Source organism: Aulostomus chinensis, chromosome 4, assembly GCF_037954235.1.
Source record: "Aulostomus chinensis isolate RoL2024-O1b breed Wild chromosome 4, RoL_Achi_v1.0, whole genome shotgun sequence".
NCBI lineage: Eukaryota > Metazoa > Chordata > Actinopteri > Syngnathiformes > Aulostomidae > Aulostomus > Aulostomus chinensis.
In genome coordinates, this window is record NC_141323.1 from 8,745,292 (window position 1) to 8,764,642 (window position 19,351).

Sequence of the window (19,351 nt, forward strand, 5' to 3'; positions counted from 1 at the left end):
ATTTGTGTTTTGCCATCAATGGTCGGGGGGGGGGGGTGCAATATGGAAGTGACTTCTGCTGACGGATGTTCAGATGTTTCTCGCGCGCGTGTGTGCGTGCACGCTGGTGTTTGGTCTCCTGTAGTGACAGACGGAAAATCACTGCCTCCTCTGAACTACAGTTACCATGGTGATATGCTGCGACAGCAACCCCGTCAGCGTCAGACCGACACTTGTAGATGGAGGGCTTCATCTCTTCTCCCAGAGCAGACGTGTAGCAGTGAAGGTTGACGGCGAGGTCACAGCCATTGGCCTGATGACCTGATGACATCATGGGACAGACGGTGACGCCTCACGATCGCTTAAACGCACAAACAAAAATTAAAAATGTACTCTTTGACCTTTAAGTGTTTGTACTCCACTCTCGCCATGATTTGAAGTGACATCACATCAGTACTGCATCGGGTCATTTGGACCAGGAGCTTTGTGATTGGTCAGCCTGGTGGAGCTGGTGCTACCAGGACCAGTTCCACCAGGCTGACCCGGACAGGACTTTCCTAATTGTAGTTTTCTCAGGAGTGAGCGCACTAACTTTGATTTTAACCAACAATGAAAGATGAATATTCGTTATGTTCCCGTCTTTTCGGTGGTTGTGCTCGTTTCGATTTGTGACGTCACTACCTGTTCTGAGAATGAAGGGGGGGGGGGGGGGGCGTGCTCGGGCCGCCAGAGGCTTCGCTCCGTCTCTGGTCGTAGAGAGGAAAACATGTAGCTTCTTCATCAGCAGCAGCTCCATCGTCCAGCAGCCATCATGTTTCCCTGCGCGGACCTCCTCTTCCTCCTCTTCCTCCTCCTCTTCCTCTCCTTCACCCGCACTGAAGAACGGAAAAACCCCGCAATGACGCGCGTCGTCCCGCCGCTGAGTCGCCTCTAAGCTGCGTTTGCTGCGGCCGCTCGGAGGACGCGGGATGTCGGAGACCTGTTGAGGCCTCCTCCTCCTCCTCGGTGTGATGATGACAAACAAGTAAGACGGTTACTGATGTTGAATGTGATGAAGGTTCATGTTTGATAGTCAAGAAACGACGCGAGGCTACCCGCCTCCACGGAGCTGCACGAGACAGGTCCATTGTCCATCGTGGAGGTGTCCATCGCAGACTTGTTTATTGCAGACTTGTCCATTGTAGAGGTATCCATCGTAGAGGTGTCCATTGTAGACTTGTCCATCGCAGACCTGTCCATCGTAGACTTGTCCATCGCAGACTTGTCCATTGTAGAGGTATCCATCGCAGACCTGTCCATCGTAGACTTGTCCATCGCAGACTTGTCCATTGTAGAGGTATCCATCGTAGAGGTGCCCATCGCAGACTTGTCCATCACAGACTTGTCCATTGTAGAGGTATCCATCGTAGAGGTGTCCATCGCAGACTTGTTTATTGCAGACTTGTCCATTGTAGAGGTATCCATCGTAGAGGTGTCCATTGTAGACTTGTCCATTGCAGATTTGTCCATCGTAGAGGTATCCATCGTAGAGGTGTCCATCGCAGACTTGTCCATTGTAGAGGTATCCATCGTAGAGGTGTCCATTGTAGACTTGTCCATTGCAGATTTGTCCATCGTAGAGGTATCCATCGTAGAGGTGTCCATCGCAGACTTGTCCATCACAGACTTGTCCATTGTAGAGGTATCCATCGTAGAGGTGTCCATCGCAGACTTGTCAATCGTACACTTGTCCATCACAGACTTGTCCTTTGTAGAGGTATCCATCGTAGACTTGTCCATCGCAGACTTGTCAATTGTAGACTTGTCAATTGTAGGCTTGTCCTTCGTAGACCTGTCCATTGTAGAGGTATCCATCCTAGAGGTGTCCTTCGCAGACTTGTCCATCGTAGACTTGTCCATCGTAGACTTGTCAATTGTACACTTGTCCATTGTAGTCTTGTCCATCGTAGACTTGTCCATTGTAGACGTATCCATCATAGACTTGATGGACAATTGACAAGTCTACGATGGACAAGTCTATGAATGTGAACATGTTAAAAACAGATCTCTAAAGAAGTCATGTGACTGACAGTGGATGTTTGTCTTCCCAGCTGGTCGGGTTGCCGGTGGTCTCATGATGATTTATGCTCCAGCAAACGCGGTTGGCGTTAGCCACGCCCTCTACACTCTGCCGCTCACATATCAGATGTCATTTAACTACTCCGATAGGGAAAACTTGACCATCCTGGCAACTTTACCCACAACTCCCCTCTGCAGCCACGAGGGCGCCGACTCTGGCCAGCAGAACCAGACCTCCACCTCCGATGAATTGACGTCTGGCGAGGTGGCTGTCCTGGGATTGGTGTTCGGTGTTCTCTGGCTGATCTCCATCCTTGGAAACGCCCTTGTCTGCGTGGTCATCCACCGCAGCCGACGGACTCAGTCCACCACGAACTACTTTGTGGTGGCAATTGCCTGTGCTGACCTGCTCATGAGTCTGGGCTGCGCTCCCTTCATCCTCATGCAGGTGGCAGCAGGCCGATGGCCGCTGAGCGCAGCTGCCTGCAAAACCGTGCGCTACCTGCAGCACCTTTGCCCCGGTGTGCAGGTCTACGTCCTGCTATCAATCTCGGTGGACCGCTTCTACACAATTGTCTACCCGCTCAGCTTCAAGGTGTCCAGGGAGAAAGCGAAGAAGATGATCCTGGCGTCATGGCTATTCGATGCAACCTTCGTGTCCCCCTGCATCTTCTTCTATGGCACCACACCATCCGACAGCATGCACTGTGACTTTTTCCTCCCAGACAGCTGGGGCAGTGTCGCCTACGCTGCGGCCCACCTCCTCTTTGGTTTTGTGGTCCCGATGGGGTTGATTGTGTCCTTGTACCAGCGGGTGGTCCGCTATATCTGGAGGATCAGTGCCGACGGCCACACAGTGCGCCGCACGATGAACATTGTTCCACGAACTAAAGTCAAGACCATCAAAATGTTCCTCATGCTCAATTCAGTTTTCTTCCTCACCTGGACCCCCTTCTATGTTGCCCAGTTGTGGCACCCGCGGGAGTCTGGAGGTCCAAGCAGGAAAGGGCTGCTTTTTTTTGCTGCCATCGCCTGGATCTCCTTTAGCTCCACAGCATCCAAACCAACTCTGTACTCGGTCTACAACGCTAACTTCAGGCGGGGCATGAGGGAGACCTTCTGCATGTCATCCATGAAATGTTACCGCAGTAACGCCTACACCATCACAGCGAGCTCTCGCATGGCCAAGAAGAACTACGTGGGTGTTGTGGACATCCCAGTGCAGGCAAAGACAATGGCCAAGGACTCTGTTTACAATACCTTTGACCGTGAGGCAAAGGAGAAGAAGGTGGCGTGGCCCACGAACACCAACCCTCCCAATACCTTTGTGTAATAAAAGTGTGGAGCGTTTTAGAACTGAGAGGAGTGAAGCAGTCTGAGACTGCAACCTCAGCGCTAGCCAGCATAGCAGGCTCGCTCTACATCCAACTACGACAAAAACCCTCACCCAGAACCGCTCCAGTCACATGAAGGGCTTTTTCCTTTTGTAACAAACCCTCTGGCAGATGTTGGAGGTTTTCAACATCTGTGAAGAGTGCGCTGTTTTTCTAAGTGAGACTGTAATTGTCATCGGTCTGCTTGTTAGCTAGCTAACCCTAGTCTGTTGTAAACACATCGGAGGTGCTATGGTTGTACATGCTAATGTTCTTAGTGGCGACAAGTTGCATTTTAGCTTTGACTTTTATGAAGAGTAATGGTCAGTTAGTTAGCTAACAGAGGCTAGCATGAATGTGACATAGAAGAAGATGGTCCAGACACAAAATAATGTCCTCATCGACTGTGTTAAACGATTGGGGTCTGTCAAATCACATCAACATTATTGAAAATATCGTTTATAAAGACAAGTGGAAGAAGAACATGTTTACTACAAGGTTTATTTCAGTACATGATATTCGTGTGCTAGTTAACCTCGGCTAGCCAGCTCAGGGTAGCTGGTAGGCAGTGGTCACCAGACATATTTGGCTACAGTATGAAGTCGATGGTTTGTTCCCTCAGTAATTTCTCAAAAAATAAAAGTGGCAAAAAAAAGTCTTCAGAAATTTGGATTTCTTATGAATTCATGTTTCTCGAATTCATTCTGCCATGTTTGTTTGTACTTGACACCCAGAGTTCTGCAGCACAGATTTCTGGGTAAGGATGGGGATGTTTTTGGTAAGATGGAGGACAAGCTGCCCCTCTGGAGGCAGTTAGAAGGATTCAGTAGACAGGAAGTAGAGTTTCATGGTGCTGACCAACCCTTGATTCCTCCGGTGTGCCACTGAAACTGATGTACCCTCTGTCATGCAGGTATGGCCATGGCCCCGCCCCCTTTGGCTGTAATTCCTCCTGTGAATTTGGAGCAAATGTGTTTGTGTCTTTGTTTTTTGTGGGAGATGAATTGAATTACGACTGCATCACAAGTCGACGAGTGAGGCAGGGCGGAGGCCACGCCCACTCTGGGGCGAGCGAGGGCAAACATCCCCATTGCAGGAGCTGCTTTAATCCCAACTGTCTTACTTGTTTGGAGAAGTGTTTGGTTTTTTTTCATTAGTTGGAGGACGCGTAGCAACTTGGAGTCCTGAACATGTTTGATGGGAAAAAGCTGAGGAGTGAAAGGTTCGTGTCACTCTGGCAGCTCTTGTGGATGAGGCGTCCCCACTGTCGCTCTCCCATGGTTGGCCTGCGGGCCTCCGTCTGCTGGGCGTCTCCTCCCTTCATCTTGGACTCGCTACATTCAACACCACCTGGACAAACTCGAACAGCTGTGACCGTTAAAGATGTTGGTAGCCACTTAGCCCTCGAGTCCCTTTTGTTGGTGTTGGAGGGTTGTGAAAGGTGACTATGGAGGGAAGTATCAACCATGATGGACGTCAGCAGTCCGTTAGTGCTAACAAATGAGCACTCAGTGCAGAACCACATTCTTACCGTCTCTGAGGCAACAAATAGAAACGGATTCAAATGTCTCTTAAATGGGAAGTTACTTTTTAATTAAATACTTAAGCAAAACAGATGTTAACATTGACGTCGTCTGAGTCACACACGACGCCACCGACGTATTTTTGTTCTGCTGTCGTTTCCTTTGCCTCACGGATAAAATGGAGTCCAACTCAACGTCTTGTGGTGTCGCTGTGGTTCGAGGCCCAAGACGAGCCACCGGACCGGACCTTCAGGCAGAGCCGGGAGGAACCATCGGCTCCTGAGCCATCCAGCGGGGACCAGTAACCCTCAAGAGGTGCAGCAGAGACCAACTCCAGTCAGACTTCAATCTGGTTTATTTCATTTCAACAAAGTGCTCGTGTTTGTGAGGCGTTCAGTGACCTCGCTGGAAAACAGAAGCTGTTAAATAAGAAGGCTCCAAAGAGGCAGGCACACACAAAATAACACCACAAATAAATACAACATTAGAATCATTGCCTGGCCCTCGATCCCGGCCGCCATTTTATCAGCGCCTCCTGAGACTAATTATCTATGAAAATAACGTTCAGTCTCATCAAAAGATCTGACGGCAGCAACAGAAAGAGACGGTTCCCTTCACCTACTGAGCGCCGCAGCGGCCAAAGGGTTCATTTGTTCTCTCCTAGCTGAGGCCACCACAACGAGTCTGGAGGAACCAGAAGTAGAACGTCTCAGGTGGTTCTCAGCTCACGGTGTTTCTGAGGAGGAAACTGGCCGTGTGAGGGCGCCATTTTGATTTGACAAAAACTCTAAAAACGGAGTAGCAAGGAGCACAAGTATCAGAAATAATAACAAAGCATTTGGTTAACTGATATCGAACTGAATTATTTCAAAAATAGTGGAATTCATTATTGATTTACTTAAAAATAGATATTAAAAAGTAATGAATGATTTGATATTTTACTCTTTAAAACTAATAATCTATCTGCAGTTTGATTACTGATCAAATACTTCATCACAACTTCCATGACACACGAGGTCCTCCAATGACAGCGATGCCGTGAGACGAGAGCGCATGAATGACATCACACACGGAAGGAGAGTGGCGGAGGAACCGGCGTGTGAAGAACTCGCCAAGCAGGAAGTAAAAGCCTGAAACTAAATGCTGACTTCGGAGCTTCCTTTCATCAGAGTCTGGTTCCCTTCCAGAGGCAGCGAACCCCTGCCCCCTGCCCCCTGCCCCCTGCCCCTTGCCTCCTGCCCCTTGCCTCCTGCCTCCTGCCTCCTGCCCCCTGCCCCTTGCCCCTTGCCTCCTGCCCCTTGCCTCCTGCCCCCCGCCCCTTGCTCCTGCCTCCTGCCCCTTGCCTCCTGCCCCTTGCTCCTGCCCCTTGCTCCTGCCCCCTGCCCCTTGCCTCCTGCCCCTTGCCTCCTGCCTCCTGCCCCTTGCCTCCTGCCCCCTGCCCCTTGCTCCTGCCCCTTGCCTCCTGCCCCTTGCCCCCTGCCCCTTGCCCCTTGCCCCCTGCCCCCTGCCCCCTGCCCCCTGCCTCAGCCCTGACCGCTGCTACTGATGTTGTTCTTGCTGTTCTTGGGTGTCTTGGTGCCGCCGCCCCCCTGAGGGAGTTTCTGGTCGTCTCCGGTCAGAAGAGCTTTGATCTCGGAGGGGATCTTTCCCTGGTCCATGGCAGAACACCACTGCTTGTACTGGTGGGGAGAGACAAGCATCCATGAGCACGCCGCCATGTTCCTTTGTGCCATTCCAAGTTCAACGACAACAAGAGACCACAGGGGTCCTGCTGCAGTGGCGAGGGAGGTGGAGCCACTGGCTCTGTAAAGCATCCCCCATCGATGCAGTTCACCCGGCCCTGCACCACCTCCCCGCCATAGATATGGTAAGCCGTATTTACGTGTACGCCGCTCCCCAGACTCTGGAAGTCTGTGGGTTGTTCGTCACACGCCTTTCGTAGTACTCGTTACAATGACAACAAAATGAATCAGAATCAGAGTTACCATCTCCAGCTCCTCCCGCAGGGCGCAGATGGCTCGCTCCTTGCTGGACACCAGCTCCTCCAGGTACTGGTACCGCAGCTTCTTCCTGGCACGGCACTCGCGGGCGCTCTGCCGGCTTCGCTCCAGCTTGGCCTTCAGGTCGATCTTTGCGGGCTTGCGGCCACGTTTCCCCGGTTTCTTGACTTTACCGGCCACCATCTGAGCACAGAGAGACACAGTCAAACATGTTCAGGGCTTCGAGAGCAGAAAGTTCCACCAGGTGGAGGACAGTGGGGACTGGGACCGACACGCTGAACACGTGACGACGGGAAGACAGAAAATCCTCCAACTTTACGTTCTGACTGAGAACAACGGAATGAAACGAGAGAGGAGGAGGAGGGTGAGCTGGTCTTTCGGTGTGAGCCGCAGCGGACGGCTGAGGTCCAGACACCCACAGCAGGCGCCTCCGTCACGGTGGAGCACAACTCAGCAGCCCCCACCCGCGGGAGCCCCGTCCCTGCTGCGCTACATCACCGACTTACAGCGGAAGAGGAAAGCTGCGTTTGTCTGGTACCTGTCGGGCTCGCTCGCAGCTACGTGTTTCATTCGGACTCGAACACAGCGACCCAAACCAACGTGAGGCGCGTCAGTTCGTGTCCAGCCGCCGCGGCGTCTCACCTTGTTGTCATCCATCTTGGTCTCAGCTAACGTGCTAGCAGCTAACTGGCGTTAGCCGGAGGGAGCTAATTGCGTGGTCACAGCACCAAGTGCGCGACACGGGACGAACGAAGCCGACACAACGAGTCGAGGACGGGTCGCTGCAGTCGCGCGGGCCGAACTATCCAACAGGCTGCGTTCCGCTGTTTACATCGCGTTTCCCGATGACGATCGTCATTGCGTCACCTCCGCTCGCGATACGATACCTTCTGTTTCCTTCTTCTTCTTCTTCTTCTTCTTCTTCTTTGGGTTTTACGGCGGTTAGCAGCCAACTAGCTGAGCATTACCGCCCTCTTCTGTCCCACCGCGGAACACCATCTTTCCCTACATCTAACCTCAACAACTAAATCCTATCAAACAGTCCTGAACCCCTCAAATACTCTAAAAGAACCCTAACACTCTCCCTATCCTCCATCCTCATCCGCCTTCTCGTTCCCCTCCACCCCCACATGTGCTGGCACCCATAAAAACCTCACCTGACCCCCCCGCTGAACTATCCTCGTGACTGCCTGAAGAACCTGGTACTGAAGAACCTGGTACAGAACATCCTGACGACTACCCGAGTGAAATGACCTGATGCTAGCTAGGACTGCTGCTGAATCTGAGCAGACCACCACCCTCCCCACCTGTGTACACTCCACCCACCTCGGTGCCACCAGCACCGCTACCATCTCCACTGTGTAAACCCCCAGCCCATCTGTCGTGCGCCTACTAGGCCCTATCCCTCTCTCCGGTACTGCCACCCCAAATCCTGTCTCCCCGGACTCCGCCCTCGATCCATCAGTATACACCTTCTCCCATCCACCATCCACCCTTCTCATACACCTGTTGTGAGCCTAACCAAGTCCTCCCCCTCCCCCTTCGTCCTCAACTCCAACAAACACCAGTCCACCTCTGGCCACCTCTGGGTACACCCCTGCTTGACTCACCCCAATGTGCCCTACTCCTCGCTCCCTCGCCAGTGCAGTCCCTATCCTGCCAAAGTGCTCCCTGTGTTTGACTCCAGGATCTCACACTCGCACCGGTGGAGATGTGCTTTTCTAATCATTGGGACATAAAAAGTTGAGTGTCTCAAGAGTAAAGCAAAACGCAGCCTCATCGTTCGGAGCTCCTGCTCTGGACGCCCCACCCTCAGGGGGAGGCTTTGTCCAGTTTCTGATTCTTCTGATTCGACCAGTTTTAGCTTTTTGTTTCATATTTATGTGAACTTGGTTTCTTCCTTTTCTAATTGGAAACTTTTCAATCTGTTTTGCTTCCCATCCAAACCAAAGTTCAAGGCTTCCGTCTGGTCAGAGATGTCAAAGGTCAAGTTTGTTGCTGGCGGGCCGCAAACAAGCCAAACCGCCATTGTTGCTGTGACGAGTGAAACTGAGCAGCCTCTCAAAGCGGGAGGCTCGTGAATGTTCCGGAGTGTTCGACCGGCGTCATGTAACGACCTCATCAGCACTCGCCGCGTCTGCGGAGGAGCGTTGGCAGCCTTCGTCTTTGTAGTTCTCATGTTTCTGATTCTAAACAAACAAGCTTGCTCAGAATTCGGTCAATCACTTCATGTTGTATTGTAGAGCAGGAAGGTTCTGGGTTCCGTGTGGGGTTTCCCTGTTCTCTTGTCTGTAGGGTTCTCTCTGGGTTCTCCTCCACAGTCCAAAAACCTGCTCCTTGGCTGGACTGGATATTGTAAATTTTCTGTAGGAGTCGATGCTTTCTGCCTGTAAATGTCGGCCCTGTGACTGGCAACCTGTCCAGCATGACTCCGCCCCTCCGCCAGACAACTGGGATAGGCTCCGCCCCTGTGACCCTCAACAGGATAGGACGAACAGACGGGATGGATGGTGTTCATGAACCATCACTTTATTGTAACATTTCACTGAGCTATGGCTCACTTTTTCATGGCTTCCATGTTTTTGAAAAATAAATGGCGTGAGTCCGTCAGGGGTCAAGTGATTAGCAAGTTAGCAACAAAAAAGTTTGACATGACAACGGATCCACACTTCCTCTGACCTTTGATCACAGAACGGCACTTTGCATTTACAAACCTTATCATGATCAAATATAGTTTTCATCTCATTTTAAAACCAGTTCATATTTTCTCCAATTAGAAAACCACCACAGCCGTGATGATGTCATGACCCCGACAACTCCCAGGAGCTCGAGTCACGGCTTCAGTCTCCTGGACGCCGTCTGTCTGAGAGCGCATCAGCAGGGCCGCGTCACCATTGATGCGGTCCGCCTTGGTCTGACAGCAGGGGTGGACACTCTGGTATCACCTAACCCCCCCCCCCCCCCCCCACCGTCTGTCCTCCTCCACAGCAAAGACTCCTCTGAGAAGAACAAGAGTCTCATCTTCTCCTGGAGGGCCAGCATACACCAGAACCTGATCCAGGAGTTCTGGTAACAAATAATAGGTTAGTGAGTGACCCAGCTGGACCTTGAACTACTACTACTACCACTACTACTACTACCACTACCACTACTACTACTACTACTACTACTACTACTACTACCACTACTACTACTACTACTACTACCACTACTACTACTCTACTACTACTACTACTACTACTACCACTACTACTACTACTACTACCACTACTACTACTACTACTACCACTACTACTACTACTACTACTACTACCACTACTACTACTACTACTACCACTACTACTACTACTACTACCACTACTACTACTACCACTACTACTACTACTACTACCACTACTACTACTACTACTACTACTACCACTACTACTACTACTACTACCACTACTACTACTACTACTACCACTACTACTACTACCACTACTACTACTACTACTACCACTACTACTACTCTACTACTACTACTACTACTACTACCACTACTACTACTACTACTACCACTACTACTACTACTACTACTACTACCACTACTACTACTACTACTACTACTACTACTACTACTACCACTACTACTACTACTACTACTACTACTACCACTACTACTACTACTACTACTACTACCACTACTACTACTACTACTACTACTACTACTACTACTACCACTACTACTACTACTACTACTACTACTACCACTACTACTACTACTACTACCACTACTACTACTACTACTACTACTACTACTACTACTACCACTACTACTACTACTACTACTACTACTAATAATAATAATAATAATAATAATGACACCAAGCTCCTGAGGCTGGTGCCATGTCCATTAGGCCCCTTCCAAGTCTAAAAGAGGAACTGATGAATACCTCAGGAGTTACTGACAGGAGGGATATGATGTCACACTGATGTCACTCCACGCAACACAGGTGGAACTGAGGCCTTCATCTCCTGCTCCGGTGCTTTGGTCATCAGGCCCCTGAACCACTGGTGCCTCAACAAAATGACACTTTCAATGTTCTGTGAGAAAAGTGAGGAACCTCCACCCCACAGACACGAGTGGTCCAGGCCGCCAGGTTCACCAGCCAAGGAGGAGCCTCCCTCCGGGATCCCCGTGGCCTTGTTTTGTCGGTCCCCCTCCCACCTGAGCCTGGCTGGTGCTTGTAGGGTTTCCTGACAACATGGCGTCTCGTTGCTCTGAGCACATTCATCAAGCTTCACTAGCCATGCATGCTAATTGCTCCGGTATGAAGAACATCTCAGTGTTCTTCTGTTCTCTTGTTCTCCATCGGCTCGTAACAGAACGTTGATGAGCTCAGAGACCCTGCTGAAGAACGACGTTACACAACAGGAACCCTCAATATACTTGATTTGTGTTTTAGACCCACTGGAGCCCTAAAGACTGCACGTTCATTTGCACTCGTTATTGTTGAGCACCACGGATCACAACTGGCATTCAGTATTCAAGGCTTTCATGTTTGAGCAGGCCAGCCCGGTGGAGCAGTGGTCCTCCCTGTGGCCCCCATCAAGAAGGTTGTGGGTGGAGCAGTGGTCCTCCCTGTGGCCCCCAGCAAGAAGGTTGTGGGTGGAGCAGTGGTCCTCCCTGTGGCCCCCAACAAGGAGGTTGTGGGTGGAGCCCCGGCTGCAGCACGGGGTCTTTCTGGGTGAGTCTCCATGTTCTCCCTGTTCCTGCTGGGTTCTCTCTGGTACTCCAGCTTCCTCCACAGTCCAAAGACATCAAGAGGGACCAGGTTAATCCAGACTCTAAATTGACCGTAGGCGTGGCTGGGAGAGCCAATGGTTGTCTGTCTCTATGTGTTGGCCCTGCCATGGACTGGTGACCTGTCCAGGGGGAAGGCTGCTGGGATAGGCTCCACCCCCACCACCCTCAACAGGAGAAGAGGGAGAAGATGGAGGGATGGATGATGGATGGAGGGAGGGATGATGGATGAATGGAGGGATGGGTGGGTGGATGGATGGATGGAGGGATGATGGATGGAGGGATGATGGATGGATGATGGATGGGTGGATGATGGATGGATGGATGATGGATGGATGGAGGGATGATGGATGGATGGATGGATGATGGATGGGTGGATGATGGATGGATGGATGATGGATGATGGAGGGATGATGGATGGATGGATGATGGATGGGTGGATGATGGATGATGGATGGATGGATGATGGATGGATGGATGATGGATGGGTGGATGATGGATGGATGGATGATGGATGGATGATGGATGGATGGATGGATGGATGATGGAGGGATGATGGATGGATGGATGATGGATGGATGATGGATGGATGGATGATGGATGGGTGGATGATGGATGGATGGATGATGGAGGGATGGATGATGGCGGGATGATGGATGGATGGATGATGGATGGGTGGATGATGGATGGATGGATGATGGATGGATGGATGGATGATGGATGGATGGATGATGGATGGATGGATGATGGATGGGTGGATGATGGATGGATGGATGATGGATGGATGATGGATGGATGATGGATGGATGGATGATGGAGGGATGATGGATGGGTGGATGATGGATGGATGTTTGAGCAGAGCAACTTTTACTGAAACAAGCACAGCACAGAACTCGCCCCCTGGTGGCCGTCACCAAGATTGCAGGCGTCCATCCATTGTGATTTGTGGCCACAAGATGAGAGACTGGTCCAGACAATAATTAATAAAATGACTAGAATATATTTTCATTTCCTGTGTTGTTGTCTCTCTACAGCCGTCTGGTGCTCCTCATGCAAGCTCAAGTGGTTACACCGAACGTGAGGAACGGACACCTCTGTTCTCTGCTCTGACGGCTGCTGGTACCTGAGAAACAGGAGGATGCAGCGAGGAACGATGCTGACATCCAGATGAACTCGGAAGTTTCAACTCCCAAGTTCCCTGTTGGACCGAATTCCTGCACAGAAACTCGGAGATACCGGAAGAGCCCTGAGGTCCCGGTTCACGCCGCTGCACTGCGCATCAGCTGCGTGAACGATTCGGGAAACCGGAGTCTTCATGGCCTTGGTGTTTGTTGACCGGCGCTGCTCGCTGCTGCTGCGGTGTCTGACACGTAAACAACGTGTATGTGTTTTGCTCCCCATCTTATTGTGGTCGAACGGGTATGACGACACTCCCGTTTCCGGCCTCGAGTTCTGGGTAAACCGAGGGCTGCGCTGCTCCGCCGCCGCCGCTCTCTTAAAGGGGACGTGTCCGCGGCAGCGTTTGGCCCTCGCACGCCGCTCAGGTCGCGTCCTGCGCCTTTAAGAGCCTGTTGAGTTCATTCAATGACGGCATCCTTTTATTTTTACCGCGGTGACCTCATCGCTCGCGGCCGCGGCAGGACGACTCCGCCGACCGACTTACTTTAGCCTCAACTTTCTCTCTTACCGGGATATTCACCCGGTCACACCGATACGGACTCCGCCGTCACACCGGACCAGACGACTCGAGCAACGTTTGCAGTCCGACGTCGAATGGTCGAACGGTGAGTGCGTGAAACGAGCCGTTAACACGTTAAACGGTGACATCAGCAGCACCTGGAGGATCCACGGGCCCCGAACTCGGAGTTCAGACGATGTAGGAAGTTAACGTCGACGTGAAGCTGACGGTTCGTCGGTTGTTCAGGTCGGCCTGAGCGTCGGCGGTTCGTTTAGGGGACTCGGCTAACTGGTTAGCACAGAGAGCTAACGGCTGAAAATGTCGAAATTCCCCAAAAATGTTGAGCCAGAAGTCATTTCACACTCAGTCGTCCTGGCGGAAGCCCTCCTCACAACCGCGGCCAGCTGACCCGAGCCTCTCCGCCATTTACGAGCCTCGAACTATTACATCTAGCACAACTCAACCAGTTTGAACCAAGAGCAGAAATTCATTCCGGACCTCGAAAACTGCTGGTTCCGCTGGTGATGAGCGTCTGGCTGCCCGGCAGACTCTCGAACGCCGCGTCTCACGCTTCGTCCAGGCTGGTGGCAGCATTCGGAGCCGCTGGGGGTCCTGAAACCCCGGTGGTCAGAAATCCCATGTGCAGCTTCCTCCAGAGAAGCCCTCCATCGACAGAGCTGGACCCCTGACTGAACCAAGTCAAATGACGTTTCTGTTCTTCGTTCTGTTGAGAAGAAGGAGACTTTTCATGGTTCCTCAGCGTCGCCGGGGTTCTGACGGTCTGAGGTTTGGTCCCTGATTCTGCTTGTCAGTCCTGACGTTATTGCTTTGTGGTAACAAGTCAGCGGGCCGCCTTCAGGGTTCTCTAGATGTCTGTGGTCCATCTTCAACTGCTTCTCTGAGCAGGATCCCCAAACTTCACTTCCCCTGGCCACATGGACCAGCTCTGACTGAGGGGTCTGCACGCGTTCCCGGACCAGCATGGACATGTAGTCCCTTCACCTGGTCCTGGGTCTGCCCCCCTTAGCTGGACCACCTCCTCAGGGAGACGCTGATGGACTGCAGAAACACTCACCTCACCCACGAGGGAGACACCAGCCCCTCTTCTGAGGAAACCCACGTCTGCTGGTCCCTGAGATCTGGTTCTTTCAGTCAGGACCCATAGTTCTTGGCCGCAGGTGAGAGCCAGAACCAAGACTGACCACTAGATCCAGAGCTTTGCCTTCTGGCTCAGCTGTCCTGGCATCATCAGCTGTAAAAACACTGACCTCTGTCACAGGTTAGGGGTGGAGCCTGGGCCAAAGACTAGCCCACCTCAGGTCAGGTCAGGTCTGGTACTGTGTAGAGCACCGGAATGTTAACGTTTGAGTGCCTGCCTGTGATGCCGTCAAGGTCAGAGTCCCATACTAACCCTCGGGCAGAGTCTCGCCTGCTGCAGGTTCTCTGGGTTCTCTGGCACTGTTATGAGTGCGTGGGGTCCCACCCACCAGTGGTGAGCTGCTGATGTTCCTGGAGCATCCAGTCCTCACCACCAGGAGTCCTCAGCTCACTCACTTCTCCCTCCTCCATCCCTTCTTAGTGACTCCAGACTGCAGGAAGAACCAGCCACGTAGATTTAGCTTGAAGCTAACAGAGACTGATGCTAACACTTGGACTGGGGGCCAGAACTAATGAACTAGAAGACTTGTGGTTCCATGCTAACGAGTGTTGCGGGGGGGGGGGGGTGGTGTCTTCTCACCAGGGTATCTCTGAGCTGCTGGTTTGACATCAGAAGGGAATTTCTTTTCTTGCTGTGGACTCGAGACCTCATCAGGAAACCGGTCCGGACCCGTTAGTCCTCGGCGCCGTTCACTTGCTCCTCTGCTCCCATCTCTGACACGCTGTCGGGCGCCTGGTCATCTGCTCTTCCTCCAACAACATTTGATCATGTGACCCACACTGACATTGAACTCCACGTCCACACAGAGAGAGACCCCGCTTTGGTGTGGTCAGGTGGTGGAGCTGATCAGAGCTGCACCCACAACTCCCGCTTATTGAAGTTGCTAGCTTGTCGTCATGGTGACAGACCTGCTGAGTCATGGATTCGTACTCCTCCAAATCTCCATGTCATCATTTGATCATTGATCTGCTTGTTTCAGTTAAATCATTCACATCCATGTTGCTGATGTCACAAGCCAGACAAGATGGAGTCTGAGGGTTCCACAAGTACGAGACTGCAAGATGGTTATTTAGTCTGGATGATGATGCCTGTATCCACATGGCGTTGACAGAGGCTCCTCCCCTCATTTGCAGTCATGAGTGAACATTGGCAGGTTTACACCGGCGATGCCACAGGCGTTAGGATTGAACACAGTTACTGTGGCTGTTGTGTGTCACTGACATGTCCTGCATGTGTGGTTTGTTTCCATAGTGTGAAACCATGACGACCATCATCAAGGTGCAGTGTGATGTCATCAGCTGCCAGTCCAGGAGGAAAGATGGGTTCTGTTTCACACCGGCCCTGGTGTGAATGAGAGCTCCTCCCTTGACTGCACGGCACCCACTGTCTCACTCACACACACACACACACACACACACACGTGTTTGTGGCGTCCACGCCAGCGTGAGGCCCTTCGTCTCTGCGAGTCCTTGGCTCGCGTTTGGGGGGGGGGTGGCTGTGGAGCCCTCAGAATGACATCATACCCTGCTGACACAATGGAGCTCTTCATCCTCTGAGGGCCTTCGCCAGCCTGCGTCACTGCGCTGGACCGCCAGCCCGAGACGCCCCAGAGGAGGGGGAGGGGGAGGAGGACTACAGGCCAGAGGAGGGAGGGCGGGAGGGGGGTGGGGGGTGGGAAGGAAGGGGAGGGGAGGGGTAGGAGAGGGGGTGCAGCATGTCGGAGAACCCCCTGGCATCTACAATGCTGCGCCCCGGCACCGTAAGGACCATCGGGCCAGAGGCTCTGGTGGCCCTGCTGGAGGGGGGGCTGGACCGTGTGCTGCTGATTGACAGCCGGCCCTTCGTAGACTACAACGCCTCTCACATCCTGGAGGCCGTCAATGTCAACTGCTCCAAGCTGATGAAGCGGCGGCTGCAGCAGGACAAGGTTCAGATCGCCGAGCTTCTGCAGCACTCAGCCAAGAAGAAGGTAAATGACCACGGAGTCCACACGCCGAGCCCTCCGTAGCCGTCCGCCCAGCACCGGCCTCTCAGCCATCGTTGCCGGGACAGCATCCTTCAATACTGATGTTTACAAGTAGAATTACAGCCAACAAGTAAACCCGAGACAGCAGACAGGCAGACTGTAGAACTCAAGCACCGCTAACTCTGGAAACCCTAACCAGGAAAGAACGTGTTTGACTTCCAGCAAAATTGTATTCATGTATTTTGATCACAGTAAATGGCAACGATTGTCAGAATTGGTTTATTTAGAACTTTGTTTAAAAAAAGAGAACTTGTGGGGAAAAAATACCTGAACATTCAGTGAGATTTGCTAATTGATAACTTTGGTAGCCGAAGAGAGGGTGGAACTTTGCTGGAACATTCAGGAAATAATTCAGTTCATGAGAATCAGCTGATTCTCTCTCTCTGTCTCCCCCCCCACAGCTGGAGCTGCAGGGCGACCAGGAGGTGGTGGTGTACGATCAGAGCTCCTCCGACGCGGCGTCTCTGGGCTCCGACTGCTTCCTCAAGGTCCTGCTGCTCAAACTGGAGAGGAACTTCCCATCCGTTCACCTGCTCTCAGGTGAGCCACTCAGTCAGTTTTGAGTGCTGGAGAACATCAAATAGTTTCTTTTGGAACGTTTCTTTTTTTCATATTTTGGGTTATTCATGTATAATTACGTTCCTTCAGGTGGGTTCTCAGAGTTCTCCCACCTGTTTCCGGGTCTGTGCGAAGGCAAGTCAGCGCTGGTGCCATCCTGCATCTCGCAGCCCTGCCTGCCTGTCACCAACATGGGCCCCACCCGGATCTTGCCGCACCTGTACCTGGGCTGCCAGAGGGACGTCCTCAACAAGGTTACCAGGAGGCGAAGTTTACTTCTTCACGTTACTAGGAAAGCCAGATGAAAGTGGAACAAGGAAGTGATGCTGAGCTTTAGTCATGAGAACATGTCGCCTTATTTAGCGGCTATGAAGGTGAATGAACGTGGATACAGAAGCAGAATATTGAGTCGCCCTACATTTGATGTCTGCACTGAGTTGAGATAATCTGGTGAATATCCTGGCAGGTTGGTTAGTCAGTTGCTTAGGTAGTTAGTTAGTTGCTTAGGTAGTTAGTTAGTTGCTTAGTCAGTTAGTTCATGTGGGCTATGAGGCTCTCAGTGGGACATGTTTGCCTCTTCAGGACCTGATCCAGCAGAATGACATTGCTTACGTCCTAAATGCCAGCAACACCTGCCCCAAACCCGACTTCATCCCGGAGTCCCACTTCCTGCGAGTTCCTGTCAACGACAGCTTCTGTGAGAAGATCCTCCCGTGGCTGGACCGCTCGGTGGAGTTCATAGGTCAGCAGCCGCCCCCCCCAGCAGGAAAGCTGCGGTCCCGTCGGCCCACCTCATCAAACTCTCTTTTGTTTCAGAGAAGGCGAAAGCGTCTAACGCTCGTGTCCTGGTTCACTGTCTGGCTGGAATCTCCCGCTCGGCCACCATCGCCATCGCTTACATCATGAAGAGGATGGATATGACGCTGGATGAGGCATACAGGTTACTGCTCGCCAACTCTCAGTAACCCTTGGTAGTGTCTCCACCTACACGCCACTCATCCCACCCTCTCTCATCTCTCAGGTTCGTGAAGGAGAAGCGGCCGACCATATCGCCCAACTTCAACTTTCTCGGTCAGCTGCTCGACTTTGAGAAGAAGATCAAAAGTTCTCATGCTGCCGAAACTAAACGCAGGCCCGTCCATCACTTGGAGCCTTGTGGGGAGCCCAGTGGGGAGTCCCTCGCCCCGCTGGAGGGCTCAGAGTCTGCGCAAGAGGCTCCGCCCAGTCAGGAGGCCCCCGAGGACCTGCTGGAGCCCCTCACACTGCCCTGCATCCTTGCCAACGCCCCTGAGGAGCATCTGCTGGCTCAGGCCCTGAGCGACCTGCAGCTGGCTGAAGCCCCCGAGGACAGCACCCGGCTGAAGCGCTCCTTCTCTCTGGACATTAAGTCATACGGCGAGCCGGGCGGAGGTGCCGCTCACCGGGTGTTCGTCCCTCATGGCAGTACGGGGGACGAGTTCTTCAAATCCTCTGCTTTTAAAGACCCAACCAGCAAACCCTGCCAGTTCTCTCCAGTGGAGGAGGTCTCTGAACAGTCGACTCCGGAGCAGAGTCCTGATAAGGAGGAGGTGAGTGGACCTGGGCCAGCACCAGCACCAGCACCAGCACCAGCACCATCCAGCAGCAAGGTGCCGCCGGCTGCTCCCGGCTGCTCCCAGCAGCTGCACCGCAGTGGGAGCATGGAGGAGAAGGCCGCCAGCTTCCTGTTTGGCGTGTCACGCAGCCAGCAGCATCTGACCAGACCAGGTCCTGGTGGCACCCTCAAAGGCTGGCACTCAGACATCCTGCTGGGCCCCGTCACCGTCTCCACGTCCTCGCTGGCTGGCGGCTGGTACCTCTCCTCTGAGTCCACACGCTTCTACTCCACGTCGGCCATCCTGAGCGGTGGAGGCTTTGCAGCGTACAGCTGCAGCCATGGCCTGGAGGCGGTACGGCGGCGCAGCCGGCAGAGAACGAGCGACCGTGGCGACTCGCGGAGGAGCTGGCACGAAGAGAGCAGCTTCGAGAAGCAGCTGAAGCGGCGCAGCTGTCAGATGGAGTTTGGAGACGGAATGACGGACAGCCACTCGCGGGAGGAGATGGTGAAGGTTGTGAGTCAGTCGAGCTTCTCTGGCAGCATGGAGATCATCGAGGTGTCCTGATACGCAGGGGCCGACAGCTCGATAAGCCCCGCCCCTGGTGCTCTCTGTCAATCTGTTCAGGAGCAGTTTAAAG

General features: G+C 52.6%; 4 protein-coding genes across 5 annotated transcripts; 3 read left to right on the forward strand and 1 right to left on the reverse strand.

Moving 5' to 3' along the window:
- The first annotated feature begins 166 nt into the window (after positions 1–166).
- On the forward strand, positions 167–1,975 carry LOC147262544 (uncharacterized). Its single transcript, XM_086202511.1, has 2 exons — positions 167–199; positions 1,052–1,975. The coding sequence occupies exons 1-2, from the start codon at positions 167–169 to the stop codon at positions 1,973–1,975; spliced, it is 957 nt and encodes a 318-aa protein (XP_086058637.1).
- gpr19 (G protein-coupled receptor 19) lies at positions 702–4,470 on the forward strand. The gene is made up of 2 exons (XM_086201504.1): positions 702–1,003; positions 2,070–4,470. Exon 2 carries the CDS (start codon positions 2,093–2,095, stop codon positions 3,368–3,370), a length of 1,278 nt encoding a protein of 425 aa, XP_086057630.1. The 5' UTR covers positions 702–1,003; positions 2,070–2,092; the 3' UTR covers positions 3,371–4,470.
- Positions 4,471–6,452: 1,982 nt separating this feature from the next.
- Positions 6,453–14,033, reverse strand: crebl2 (cAMP responsive element binding protein-like 2). 2 transcript variants are annotated; one of them, XM_086201505.1, is made up of 3 exons: positions 13,893–14,033; positions 6,919–7,116; positions 6,453–6,612 (listed from the first exon to the last, which is right to left on the reverse strand). In XM_086201505.1, the coding sequence occupies exons 1-3, from the start codon at positions 13,986–13,988 to the stop codon at positions 6,457–6,459; spliced, it is 450 nt and encodes a 149-aa protein (XP_086057631.1). In that variant the 5' UTR covers positions 13,989–14,033; the 3' UTR covers positions 6,453–6,456. The 2 variants fall into 2 exon arrangements, with proteins under 2 accessions (XP_086057631.1, XP_086057632.1); XM_086201506.1 differs by lacking the exon at positions 13,893–14,033 and adding an exon at positions 7,576–7,834.
- A 2,214-nt stretch (positions 14,034–16,247) lies between these two features.
- dusp16 (dual specificity phosphatase 16) lies at positions 16,248–19,284 on the forward strand. The gene is made up of 6 exons (XM_086201521.1): positions 16,248–16,522; positions 16,981–17,119; positions 17,228–17,391; positions 17,720–17,879; positions 17,954–18,077; positions 18,159–19,284. Exons 1-6 carry the CDS (start codon positions 16,268–16,270, stop codon positions 19,276–19,278), a joined length of 1,962 nt encoding a protein of 653 aa, XP_086057647.1. The 5' UTR covers positions 16,248–16,267; the 3' UTR covers positions 19,279–19,284.
- The last annotated feature ends 67 nt before the right edge of the window (positions 19,285–19,351 follow it).

Excerpts from the sequence above, each read along its gene's own strand:
- LOC147262544 (XM_086202511.1), top strand. The coding sequence starts at position 167 with ATGGTGATATGCTGCGACAGCAACCCCGTCAGC. Across the intron at positions 200-1,051 it reads GCGACAGCAACCCCGTCAGC|TCAAGAAACGACGCGAGGCT; the intron begins GTCAGACCGACA and ends CATGTTTGATAG.
- gpr19 (XM_086201504.1), top strand. The coding sequence starts at position 2,093 with ATGATGATTTATGCTCCAGCAAACGCGGTTGGCGTTAGCCACGCCCTC.
- crebl2 (XM_086201505.1), bottom strand. The coding sequence starts at position 13,988 with ATGCTGCCACCAGCCTGGACGAAGCGTGAGACGCGGCGTTCGAGAGTC. Across the intron at positions 7,117-13,892 it reads CGGAACCAGCAGTTTTCGAG|ATGGTGGCCGGTAAAGTCAA; the intron begins GTCCGGAATGAA and ends CTCTGTGCTCAG. Across the intron at positions 6,613-6,918 it reads TGCGGGAGGAGCTGGAGATG|TACAAGCAGTGGTGTTCTGC; the intron begins GTAACTCTGATT and ends TCTCCCCACCAG.
- dusp16 (XM_086201521.1), top strand. The coding sequence starts at position 16,268 with ATGTCGGAGAACCCCCTGGCATCTACAATGCTGCGCCCCGGCACCGTA. Across the intron at positions 17,120-17,227 it reads ATCCGTTCACCTGCTCTCAG|GTGGGTTCTCAGAGTTCTCC; the intron begins GTGAGCCACTCA and ends ACGTTCCTTCAG. Across the intron at positions 17,880-17,953 it reads CCGCTCGGTGGAGTTCATAG|AGAAGGCGAAAGCGTCTAAC; the intron begins GTCAGCAGCCGC and ends CTTTTGTTTCAG.